The sequence below is a fragment of the Oncorhynchus masou genome, chromosome 5 (assembly GCF_036934945.1).
Source record: "Oncorhynchus masou masou isolate Uvic2021 chromosome 5, UVic_Omas_1.1, whole genome shotgun sequence".
Lineage (NCBI taxonomy): Eukaryota > Metazoa > Chordata > Actinopteri > Salmoniformes > Salmonidae > Oncorhynchus > Oncorhynchus masou.
Genome location: NC_088216.1, coordinates 24,617,619 through 24,629,661, shown reverse-complemented (window position 1 = coordinate 24,629,661; position 12,043 = coordinate 24,617,619). Strand labels below are relative to the sequence as shown.

The 12,043-nt window shown below is 46.4% G+C and overlaps 1 protein-coding gene across 3 annotated transcripts in view; it reads right to left on the bottom strand.

Annotated features, from left to right (window-relative positions):
- Window positions 1-12,043, bottom strand: part of LOC135537435 (ubiquitin carboxyl-terminal hydrolase 43-like) — a 112,664-nt gene that overhangs the window by 47,227 nt on the left and 53,394 nt on the right. For all 3 annotated transcript variants that reach the window (XR_010455217.1, XM_064963602.1, XM_064963609.1), the window contains exon 4: window positions 4,025-4,117. Coding sequence is in view for 2 of the 3 variants with exons in the window: in XM_064963602.1 (XP_064819674.1) it covers window positions 4,025-4,117 (93 nt within the window). In the remaining variant the exon portion in view is untranslated. The remainder of the gene's footprint in view (window positions 1-4,024; window positions 4,118-12,043) is intronic.

The following is a 12,043-nucleotide window of genomic DNA, read 5'->3' as shown; positions in this document are numbered from 1 at the left end:
TGTATGTTAGCACCCAGCCCTAGTGTTCTGTGTATTCTTGTCGATTCCGGTGGATGCTCTTGTGGAATTCTGTTTTTGTCTTTGAGTATCTCTTGAGGCTTTTTTTGTGACCAGATTTGCCATTTTTGTTTGACTTTATTAAATACAGTCTTAAGTACTGCTGTGTCTGCCTCATCTTCTGGGTTCTGCTGACTATTCTGGCTCATGGTTAAAACTCCGGAGACCCAACCGGGTCCTGACAGAAACTCAGAACAAAAATGAACCCATGCTTTTGCCATGCTGTCCCACCACCAGGAGACTGTCCCTAGACATTCTCATCTTCTGTCGGAGATGCTGACTTCCATTAAGCAAATATCTGATCGTCTTACCCCGGCAACAGTTCCCGTCCCAGTACCTCAGATTCACGTACCCATGGCAGTTAACCCCTGGCTGAACCATCTTCCACCTCCCCAACGGTTCTCTTGTAAAGGGTTTCTCACCAATGTTCTCTCTCCTTTGAGCACAATTTTCTAAGATCGCTTATATCATCACCCTGCTGTCATCTGGGCTACTGCTGTGTGGGATGCCCATAGTTCCTGCTTGCCAGCTACTCTGCCTTTGCTGAGGAATTCAAACGAGTGTTTCAAGGCCCAAGCAGTGGTTCTGACTCAGCCAAACAGCTCCTGACTCTCCACCAACATTTTGCCATCCAGTTCCGCAAACAGCAAGTGGCTGGAACAACGAGGCGCTCACGGTTGAAAGGCCTTTCCGACACTATCCAAGATGAACTGGCCACTCGGGAACCACGACAATCTCGAGTCCCTGATCAGTTGGCCTCACGCATTGACCAGCGTCTGAGAGAGAGAGAACTCAACCGTAGATAGCCCCTATCAGTCCCAGCTCCAGTCCCCACCTTTATCCTCGCTGGCTCCATCGGAACCCATCAGATTGGAGCATCTCCCAGGCTGAGAGAGACCGCCGGATACGCTGTCTATATTGCGGCAAACCGGGCCATTTCCGTTCCACGTGTAAGAATTTTCCCGTACAGACCGGGGGAACATAACGGGAAACATAACCTCCTCCCATCCGTCCAACTCCCGTCTGCTCATTCCATCACCCTCTCCTGGGACAACCACAAGCTTCACCTTCAAGCCTTGGTAGACACTGGAGCCGCAGGTAACTTCATGGATGGTGTCTGGTCGAAGGAGAATGGCGTTCCCTTCTAAGTGAACCCATGAGGGTCACTACATTGGATGGAAGCCCTTTGGGACAGACTTTCAGTTTCACAACACCAGGAATTGATGAACTTTCATTTGATCTCCTGTTCCGAGTTCCCTCTCGTCCTTGGCCTGGCCACCATCGACTGGTCTGTGGGCACTATCAAGCAGTGGGGTCCTACGTGCCAAGCTACTTGTATTTTCCAGAATTCCCGAGTTCTACTCCAGTCTTTAGAATCCATGACCTGAGTTCCAGTGTTACCATGACCTCAAACTGGTGTTTAGCAAACAGAGGGCCACCATGCTACCACCCCATTTGTTTGCCCCATCTGTTTCCAAAACTTGCCCCCCCAGGGTCGGATCTTTCCCTATCTCCACCCGATCAGCTGCTATGGATACCTACATCAAGGACGCTCTGGAAGCAGGCCTCATGCGTCCATCCACCTCCCGGCGGGATTTTTCTTTGTGGCCAAGAAAGACGGTGGATTACGTCCTTGCATCGACTACCGGGGACTCAATGCCATAACCTTGTTACCCGCTACCCCATATGGTTTTCCAGGAAGCAGTTGTTTTCACACACTTGAATACCATCTGGTGCGGATCAGAACATGTCAACACGCCTTGGCTATATTTTGACCAACGCCCCAGCGGTGTTTTAAACGATGTGGCTTAACATAACTTGGATGACATCCTCATTTTTTCGAGCTCCCTTCAGAACACACTAAGCATGTCACAAGTACTCAAACGCCTCCTGGACAGCCATCTGTACGTTAAGCCGGAAAAATGTGAATTCCAAGTACAATTCCTGTGGAACCCGGTCGAGTCCAAATGGACCCCAGGAAGGTAGGGGCGGTAAGCGGATTGGCCCACCCCAAATCCGTTAAGGAAGTTGGACAAGATCAAGAACTTCAGCTTGGTGGCAGCCCCTCTCTCAGCAAGGGTGGCAATGCAAGGTTTTTGTGGGGTGGAACTTTGAGCCTTCCAAGGGCAGCGCGTTCTCTCTTTCCTGATACTACCGTCGGATGAACCATTTTTTAGACGCATCAGAGGTTGGTGTTGGAGCTGTCCTGTCTCAGATGAAGACAAGAAGCTTCATAATGCGCTTTCTTCTGCCTGGACTGAGAGGAACTGAGAACTCCTAGCGGTTAAGATGGCATTGAAGGAATGGAGACACTGGCTCGAGGGGGCTTCTCACCCGTTTCAAGTGCTTACGGACCACAAAAATCTGGAGTATATCCAGCAGGCAGCGGTTTCTAGACAAGCTAGATGGTCTCTTTTCTTCAATCGATTTTCGAAGAATCTCAAACCGGATGCCCTGTGTCTACGCTCCTGCCATTCGAGATGACACGGACATGCCTGTCCTTCCTGCTGCTAAGACCGTGGCAAGTTGAGGATACCGTGAGACGTGCTCAAGCTAGCGAACCGGACCTGAAAAGAGGTCCTGCCAATCGGTTGTTTGTCCCCAAGGCAGTGAGGATTTTTGTTCATCCAGCGTAAGTTCTGGTGGCCTACCATAAGAGAAGGTCACCTCCGCCCTCAAGGACTCCTTCACCCTTTACCTGTTCCCCACAGACCCTGGTCCCATATCTCATTGGACTTTATTACTGGACTTCCTCCATCCCATGGCAATACTACTATCCTCCTGACTATTCTTTCCTGAGTTGGTAATTAATCATGTGTTCCGAGTAATGCATTCCTCAAGATATGGTTTTGACAGAACCTCAAGGTTTTGAAGGCCTTCTGCCAACTCTGGGGGCGTCTATATCATCTTCAGGGTACCATCCGGAGGCCAAACATGGAAAAAGACGTGCCCGTTTTAAGCGCAATATTTTGTCACAAAAAGATGCTCGACTATGCATATAATTGGTAGCTTTGGAAAGAAAACACTCTGACGTTTCCAGAACTGCGAAAGATATTTTCTGTGCGTGCCCTAGAACGTGAGCTACAGGCAAAACCAAGACGAAACGGCATCCAGGAAATAAGCAGGATTTTTGAGGCTCAGTTTTCCATTGTCTCCTTATATGGCTGTGAATGCGAGAGGAGTGAGTCAGCCCTTCCTGTCGTTTCCCCAAGGTGTCTGCAGCATTGTGACGTATTTGTAGGCATATCATTGGAAGATTGACCATAAGAGACCACATTTACCAGGTGTCCGCCCGGTGTCCTGCGCCGAAATTGGTGCGCAAAAGTCAGCTGCAAGTATTTTTCCACAGAATTCAGAGAAGAATGCAGGCTTCCACGAACGATATATCAATGAAGAGATATGTGAAAAAACACCTTGAGGATTGATTCCAAACAACGTTTGCCATGTTTCGGTCGATATTATGGAGTTAATTCGGAAAAAGTTTGACATTGTAGGTGACTGAATTTTCGGTTCGTTTCGGTAGCCAAATGTGATGTACAAAATGGAGCGATTTCTCCTACACAAAGACGCTTTCAGGAAAAACTGCACATTTGGTATGTAACTGAGAGTCTCCTCATTGAAAACATCCGAAGCTCTTCAAAGGTAAATGATTTTATTTATTTGGTTATCCGGTTTTTGTGAAAATGTTGCGTGCTAAATGCTACTCAAAATGCTAAGCTAGCTTAGCATACTCTTACACAAATTAGTGAATTGCTATGGTTCAAAAGCATATTTTGAAAATCTGAGATGACAGTGTTGTTAAGAAAAGGCTAATCTTGAGACACACACACACACACACACACACACACACACACACACACACACACACACACACACACACACACACACACACACACACACACACACACACACACACACACACACACACACACACACACGCAGTGGCTTTATGACTGGTGTGGCTTACCTGGTTTGCCGCAGGGGAATGGGCAGTGAGATGCAGAGGAAGGGGTCAAAGGTGTTGCTCTGTTTAAGGCAATGTGGACATGTCAGGGAGGACCTATCGACACAAGGGAGAGAGGGGGTTGGGTTAAAGGGATAGTTCACCCCAATTACTAAATGACATAATAGTCTCATTACCCTGTAAACAGTCTATGGACAAGGTAAGACAGCAATCCACGCTTTGGTTTTGTTTACCTGGCCACTGTTTCAAATGCTAACATTTAATCATTTGTGGCACAAATCCAATGCAAGTCAATGGTAACTATATTAGCATTTTTGCGCTTCATGTCCAGATCATCTATGTCACTTCATTAAGTTACACAATAAATGCTTTAATACTTTAGGATGAGTAGGCCAGAAACAATAGAAGGTCAACCTGGTCAAATCACAGAGAGCAAACAAATCCATTTTTCCATCCAGCTCCTCTCACGTGATGTGGGATGGTGTGGTACACATGCACATGATATTGGGCACCGTGTGTGTGTGTGTGTGTGTGTGTGTGTGTGTGTAGGTTGAGTGGAGAGGTAAAGATGTTCGACCTCACCTGCCAAGGCTTCTATATGTGTAACGTTATGCATGGCGTATTACGGAGTAGGTGGACAGAACAGAGAAAGTGCATTTAGCTCCAAGAGAGACAACACTACACCTGGAGCCTCACATCCCCAGTTAGAAAACACACCGGAATAGACTGAGATATTCACAAGGATGGAGAGAAATAACCTGGTTTTATTTTTGAATATTTTAGCAGGTGTTCAAAAATCGTGGTGGGAAGGGAGGAATGTGGGGAAGAAAAAAGTCATACTGCAGGAATTCAGTAGATGTAGGGAGATTAAACATTAATCGCTTAGCCAGCTTACATACATTTGACCGGTAATGCTTAGGCACATTTGCATAATTTTGTGGAATTAAATTGGCGTGTGTGTATTTTCGTTAGTCGTCACGCATCTTATTTATCACACGTGCATGGCATACAGAGCTTAGTTTGAGGAGAAGAAGAGCCTACTTATTGGAGTGAAAACTGCTTTTGGGAAGCCAAGTCATTGCACAACAAATAACAATTCTAAATGCAGTCGCGTGTTATTAACATTGGTGGCAACGATTAAAAAAGGAGCTATTTTTATTTCTCAATATCAACTCGTAAAGCGCACCTCCCATTCGCCAATCGGATGCATACGCTAACCTGCCTACCGCTGACTATCAGCGCATCACCACTATTTTGCATTATGAGCTTGCGGCAGTATAATTGTTTGAAACTTGAACGTTTTACATCACTTCAGATAATGAGGCATGTCTTACCTTGCTTCAAAGTAGCCTAATGAAAATCCATCCATAGAAACACGGAGGCATTTTTTTAATAAAGACTTCCTCATGCCATTAACCAGCATTTCTCTCCTGTTCTATTGGTTTTCATATTTACTTTATTTCGTTGTCCAGAAGCCAAAGGCACAATCCTAGTCATATTAGCAAATAGAGGTCGACCGATTATGATTTTTCACCGCCGATACCGATACCAATTATTGGAGGACAAAAAAAAGCCGATATAATTAATCGTACGATTTTTTAAATGTATTGATAATTACAACAATACTGAGTGAACACTTATTTTAATTTAATATAATACATCAATAATATCAATTTAGCCTCAAATAAATAATGAAACATGTTCAATTTGGTTTAAATAATGCAAAAACAAAGTGTTGGAGAAGAAAGTAAAAGTGCAATATGTGCCATGTAAGAAAGCTAACATTTAAGTTCCTTGCTCAGAACATGAGAACATATGAAAGCTAGTGGTTCCTTTTAACATGAGTCTTCAATATTCCAGGTAAGAAGTTTTAGGTTGTAGTTATTATAGGAATTATAGGACTATTTCCTCTACCATTTTGTATTTTATTAACCTTTGGCTATTGGATGTTCTTATAGGCATATTAGTATTGCCAGTGTAACAGTATAGCTTCCGTCCCTCTCCTCGCTCCTCCCTGGGCTCGAACCAGGAACACATCGACAAAAGCCACCCTTAAAGCAGCGTTACCCATGCAGAGCAAGGGGAACCACTACTCCAAGTCTCAGAGCGAGTGACATCTGAAACACTATTAGTGCGCACCCCGCTAACTAGCTAGACATTTCACATCACATCGTTACACCAGCCTAATCTCGGGAATTGATAGGCTTGAATTCATAAACAGCAGAGCTGCTGGCAAAACGCACGTAAGTGCTGTTTGAATGAATGCTTATGAGCCTGCTGGTGCCCACCATCGCTCAGCCAGACTGCTCTATGAAATCATAGACTTAATTATAACATAATAACACACAGAAATACGAGCCTTAGGTCATTAATATGGTAAAATGTAAAACTATCATCTCGAAAACAAAACATTTATTTTCAGTGAAATACAGAACCGTTTTTAAATCTAACGAGTGGCATCCATCAGTCTAAATATTCTTGTTACATTGTACAACCTTCAATGCTATGTCATAATTACGTAAAATTCTGGCAAATTAGTTTGCAATGAGCCAGGCGGCCCAAACTGTTGCATATACCCTGACTCTGCGTGCAATGAACGCAAGAGAAGTGACACAATTTCACCTGGTTAATATTGCCTGCTAACCTGGATTTCTTTTAGCTAAATATGCAGGTTTAAAAATATATACTTCTGTCTATTGATTTTAAGAAAGGCATTGATGTTGATGGTTAGGTACACGTTTCGCGAATGCGCACTGCATCGATTATATGCAACGCAGGACACGCTAGATAAACTAGTAATATCATCAACCATGTGTAGTTATAACTAGTAATTATGACTAAGTTTAATGCTAGCTAGCAACTTACCTTGGCTTCTTACTGCATTCGCGTAACAGGCAGGCTCCTCGTGAGCCAGGTGGTTAGAGTATTGGACTAGTTAACCGTAAGGTTGCAAGATTGAATCCCTGAGCTGACAAGGTAAAAATCTGTGTTCTGACCCTGAACAAGGCAGGTAACCCACCGTTCCTAGGCCGTCATTGAAAATAAGAATGTGTTCTTAACTGACTTGCCTAGTTAAATAAAGTTGAAATAAAAGTGTAAAAAAAATATTTCGAAATGATATATATATATATATATATATGAAAAAAGGCTAAATCGGCATCCAAAATGACCGATTTTTGATTGTTATGAGAACTTGAAATCGTTGTAGGCCCTAATTAATCGGCCTTTCCGATTAATCGGTCGACCTCTATTAGCAACCCATCATAGTAGTTAGTATTAGATTCCCCCTCTTTCTATGTTCCTAATTGAGATTTCTGTCATCTCTGTCAAATGGAACTGCTCATATTAGATGCACAGATTAAAACTGTGTTTGCATTTGGGCAAATGTTTGAGAATCTAGTTTTATTAGCTGCTCCATGACAGGAGTTGCATGGTCAATAATAGGCTATATTATAATAATAGGCCTTTTGACTGAAAGACAATAGGCTTGCTATTGTTGCATGTTTCCATTAGGCTCTTAATAAAAAATGTCCGGTCCTTGTATGCATAGTATCAGAGAGGAAGAGGCGAAGAGAGGGGTTTCACTCTCACCAAAATCTGTCCAAAATAAATCCGATGCGTTTCTCTGGGCTTATTTTGGCCCTAAGCTTGTCGGTTCCTCTCTAGGTTTCTTCCTAAGTTTTGGCCTTTCTAGGGAGTTTTTCCTAGCCACCGTGCTTCTACACCTGCATTGCTTGCTGTTTGGGATTTTAGGCTGGGTTTCTGTACAGCACTTTGAGATATCAGTTGATTTGATTTGGTGGTAGAGAGAAGGAAGGATGGTGGTGGTGGTAGAGAGAAGGAAGGATGGTGGTGGTGGTAGAGAGAAGGAAGGATGGTGGTGGTAGAGAGAAGGAAGGATGGTGGTGGTGGTAGAGAGAAGGAAGGATGGTGGTGGTGGTAGAGAGAAGGAAGGATGGTGGTGGTGGTAGAGAGAAGGAAGGATGGTGGTGGTGGTAGAGAGAAGGATGGTGGTGGTAGAGAGACGGAAGGATGGTGGTGGTAGAGAGAAGGAAGGACGGTGGTGGTAGAGAGAAGGAAGGACGGTGGTGGTAGAGAGAAGGAAGGACGGTGGTGGTAGAGAGACGGAAGGACGGTGGTGGTAGAGAGAAGGAAGGACGGTGGTGGTAGAGAGAAGGAACGGTGGTGGGACGGTGGTGGTAGAGAGAAGGAAGGACGGTGGTGGTAGAGAGAAGGAAGGACGGTGGTGGTAGAGAGAAGGAAGGATGGTGGTGGTGGTAGAGAGAAGGAAGGATGGTGGTGGTAGAGAGAAGGAAGGACGGTGGTGGTAGAGAGAAGGAAGGACGGTGGTGGTAGAGAGACGGAAGAACGGTGGTGGTAGAGAGAAGGAAGGATGGTGGTGGTAGAGAGAAGGAAGGACGGTGGTGGTAGAGAGAAGGAAGGACGGTGGTGGTAGAGAGAAGGAAGGACGGTGGTGGGAGAGAGAAGGAAGGACGGTGGTGGTAGAGAGAAGGAAGGACGGTGGTGGTAGAGAGAAGGAAGGACGGTGGTGGTAGAGAGACGGAAGGACGGTGGTGGTAGAGAGACGGAAGGACGGTGGTGGTAGAGAGAAGGAAGGACGGTGGTGGTAGAGAGAAGGAAGGACGGTGGTGGTAGAGAGAAGGAAGGACGGTGGTGGTAGAAGGAAGGAAGGAAGGATGGTGGTGGTAGAGAGAAGGAAGGACGGTGGTGGTAGAGGGAAGGAAGGACGGTGGTGGTAGAAGGAAGGAAGGAAAGACGGTGGTGGTAGAAGGAAGGAAGGACGGTGGTGGTAGAGGGAAGGGTGGATGGTGGTGGTAGAAGGAAGGAAGGACAGTGGTGGTAGAAGGAAGGAAGGACGGTGGTGGTAGAGGGATGGGTGGATGGTGGTGGTAGAAGGAAGGAAGGATGGTGGTGGTAGAAGGAAGGAAGGACGGTGGTGGTAGAAGGAAGGAAGGACGGTGGTGGTAGAAGGAAGGAAGGACGGTGGTGGTAGAGGGAAGGGAGGACGGTGGTGGTAGAGGGAAGGGAGGACGGTGGTGGTAGAGGGGAGGGTGGATGGTGGTGGTAGAGGGAAGGGTGGATGGTGGTGGTAGAGGGAAGGGTGGATGGTGGTGGTAGAGGGAAGGGTGGATGGTGGTGGTAGAGGGAAGGGTGGATGGTGGTGGTAGAGGGAAGGAAGGACGGTGGTGGTAGAGGGAAGGAAGGATGGTGGTGGTAGAGAGAAGGGTGGATGGTGGCGGTAGAGAGAAGGGTGGATGGTGGCGGTAGAGAGAAGGGTGGATGGTGGTGGTAGAGGGAAGGGTGGATGGTGGCGGTAGAGAGAAGGGTGGATGGTGGTGGTAGAGGGAATGGTGGATGGTGGTGGTAGAGGGAAGGGTGGATGGTGGTGGTAGAGAGAAGGGTGGATGGTGGTGGTAGAGAGAAGGGTGGATGGTGGTGGTAGAGGGAAGGGTGGATGGTGGTGGTAGAGGGAAGGGTGGATGGTGGTGGTAGAGGGATGGAAGGATGGTGGTGGTGGAGGGAAGGATGGAGAGTGAAAGGAAAAGGAAATAATGAAGACGAGGTCGACACCAAGTAGATTGGCTGCCTCTCTCTCTCCTACCATTCAGACTTGCTTGTGTGGAACATATTAGCTCCACTGTGCTGATACTCCTGACTGCTCTGACTTCTCTTTTCCCCTGGTTGTTCTCAGCTGAATGAGTCCAGGTTATCGGGTGTTCTGCTGAGTCACTCCAGGACAGTGATGCAGTCAAGTGTAGTCGGTACAGGTCTGTAGCGAGAGCTGTTACAACACAGGGCCTGTATCCACAAAGAGTCTCAGAGTAGGAGCGCTGATCTAGGACCTGTCCTTATAAATCTTATTCCTTTCGATCTAAAAGGCTACACTAATCCTAGATCAGCGCTCCTACTCGGAGAGGTTTTGTAGAGATGTGCCCAGATATCATAGAAATAGCATTACGATTTCAATAGTATTACTTAGTTATTGTATTTCTATGGATCCCAGATTTCCCCCATTCAACACTCTGTCAGGCTGTAAATGACATTCTGACAGTCACAACATTAGCGGTGCTGACACCTCCCAACGTCACTTGGAACGCTCTCCGTGGAGGCTGACGTGCACACAATCACTTAGAACTTAGTATGTGGAGTCTGACGGCGTTTCCACTCGGGTTGGTTCACCTGTCTGTGAGGAGAGAGTCTGTCAGTGTGTGTGACAAGCCTATCCTCGCACCACCATCCACTCTGCATTTGGCTGACTCCACAGCACCAATCCCCTGGCCTCGAGCCCACAGCAACGAGTTAGCAGTCCTACCGACCGACGGTCTACCAGAGATCATTATTCATCATTTATACAGATGAGGTTTTGAACAGCCTCCCTGCACTACCTAAATAAATAGTACGTGACCAGCATTACTAAACACGTCGGCTCATATCACCTTTCTTGAACGCAGCGTCTATATCGCTCAAGACCACTGAATTAAGACATAATAACCCTAACAGCATGACTGAACTTGCAAGCCTCACCCTATTGGAATGCAGCTCTCGTGTCACAGGCCTACGTATAGCACATGCTACGCATCAACATACATGAGACAGAATTCAAGCATCATGACACAGACACAGTGCTTTTACAGAATGTTTGACCAGTAAATTGCTCCAAGAGCTTTCGTGAACGCAGCTCTCATAGCAAACAGCTCACACCGTGCATTACCCTGAACCCACATTAGACAGAGTGAAGATAGGGTGTGCAACACACCACACACACCTTTTGAGTGAAGACATTTGAACCCACGGTGAACCTCGTCTTCCATCAAGCCCCTTTTCCTTACAGTTTCACCAGCTAAAAATCCCTCTCTGTTTGAATAATGTATTCCAATGCATTCACAGTCCATTTCATCCCAAAATTGAGAGGACAAATGTGAGATATGACTTCCCCAGGGGTTGGAGTCAGCCGGGTCTCATAAATACTCAGTGCTCAGGTGAAAAGCCCATTTGAGATTCAATATCGTGCCATTACTGATTTGCATTTTCCACAAATGTGGCTAAAAGCAAAGTGGTAGAGAAACACATTGGTAATGGCCGGGGATGCGAATGATGCCTGAACAGAAATGAAAGGACCCCAATCCCAGACACTGATGGATACAGGCCCGGCACAGAGGTCCTGATGCCATTTCAGCCCAGTGCCACTCCAGGACAAAGGCACAGGCTCAAGTATCCCCTCCCTTAGTCGTTCGACTAACCAATCAATCCACAGAGACAAGTCTACAGTATAGCGTCTTCTGCCCTGTAATTAGCATAACGTCTAAAGTGGAACACATGGCAGGTCCTTCCAGACTTTTCTCTACAGGTCAGCAGACAGTTCCTCCTCTGTTCCCTCCTTTCCTCTCTTCCTCATTCCTCTCTTCCTCATTTCCTCTTTTCCTCTGGTGAAACGGGGAGGGCCGCTGTAGCCAGAGCGAAATCCCCCTGTCAGTCAGTCAGTCAGTCAGTCAGTCTGTCTGGGTTGCTGCTGTCCAGGTTGGGTTGGATGAGTGCACTGAGGCTGATCTGCCCCTATCTGCTTCTCCATTAGAGACCTTTAAACAAAGGGCCCACGCCATGGGAAATTAACAGAGAGCTACGCCTCAAAGGGGGGACAAATGTTTCCGGCTGCCTCTCTTTGAGGGGTGTGACGAGCTGGAAGATGAAGTCTGGGAGTTAACGCAACGCCGGTTAGGAGACAAGCTGATTGGTCTGTCGAAAGCTTCCTGTGCTGGACTTTTGGATTGTGTCTTCAACTTCAAGAGATTGCGTGTGACAGTTGTGATATTGGAGGCAGCTCCAAGCCAAAAAGGATGTTCACTTGTTTAAAAACTTTTGAGTTGAAATCACCCCCCCCCCCACCCACAGTTGTTGTGACCTTCATCTCACAGTGTTGATGAAGTTTGAGGTTGACCATCCTCATCGTCCTGCCAAAGTATTTCCTCTGTTGACGATGTGTACTATCTCCGAGTGGCCTTT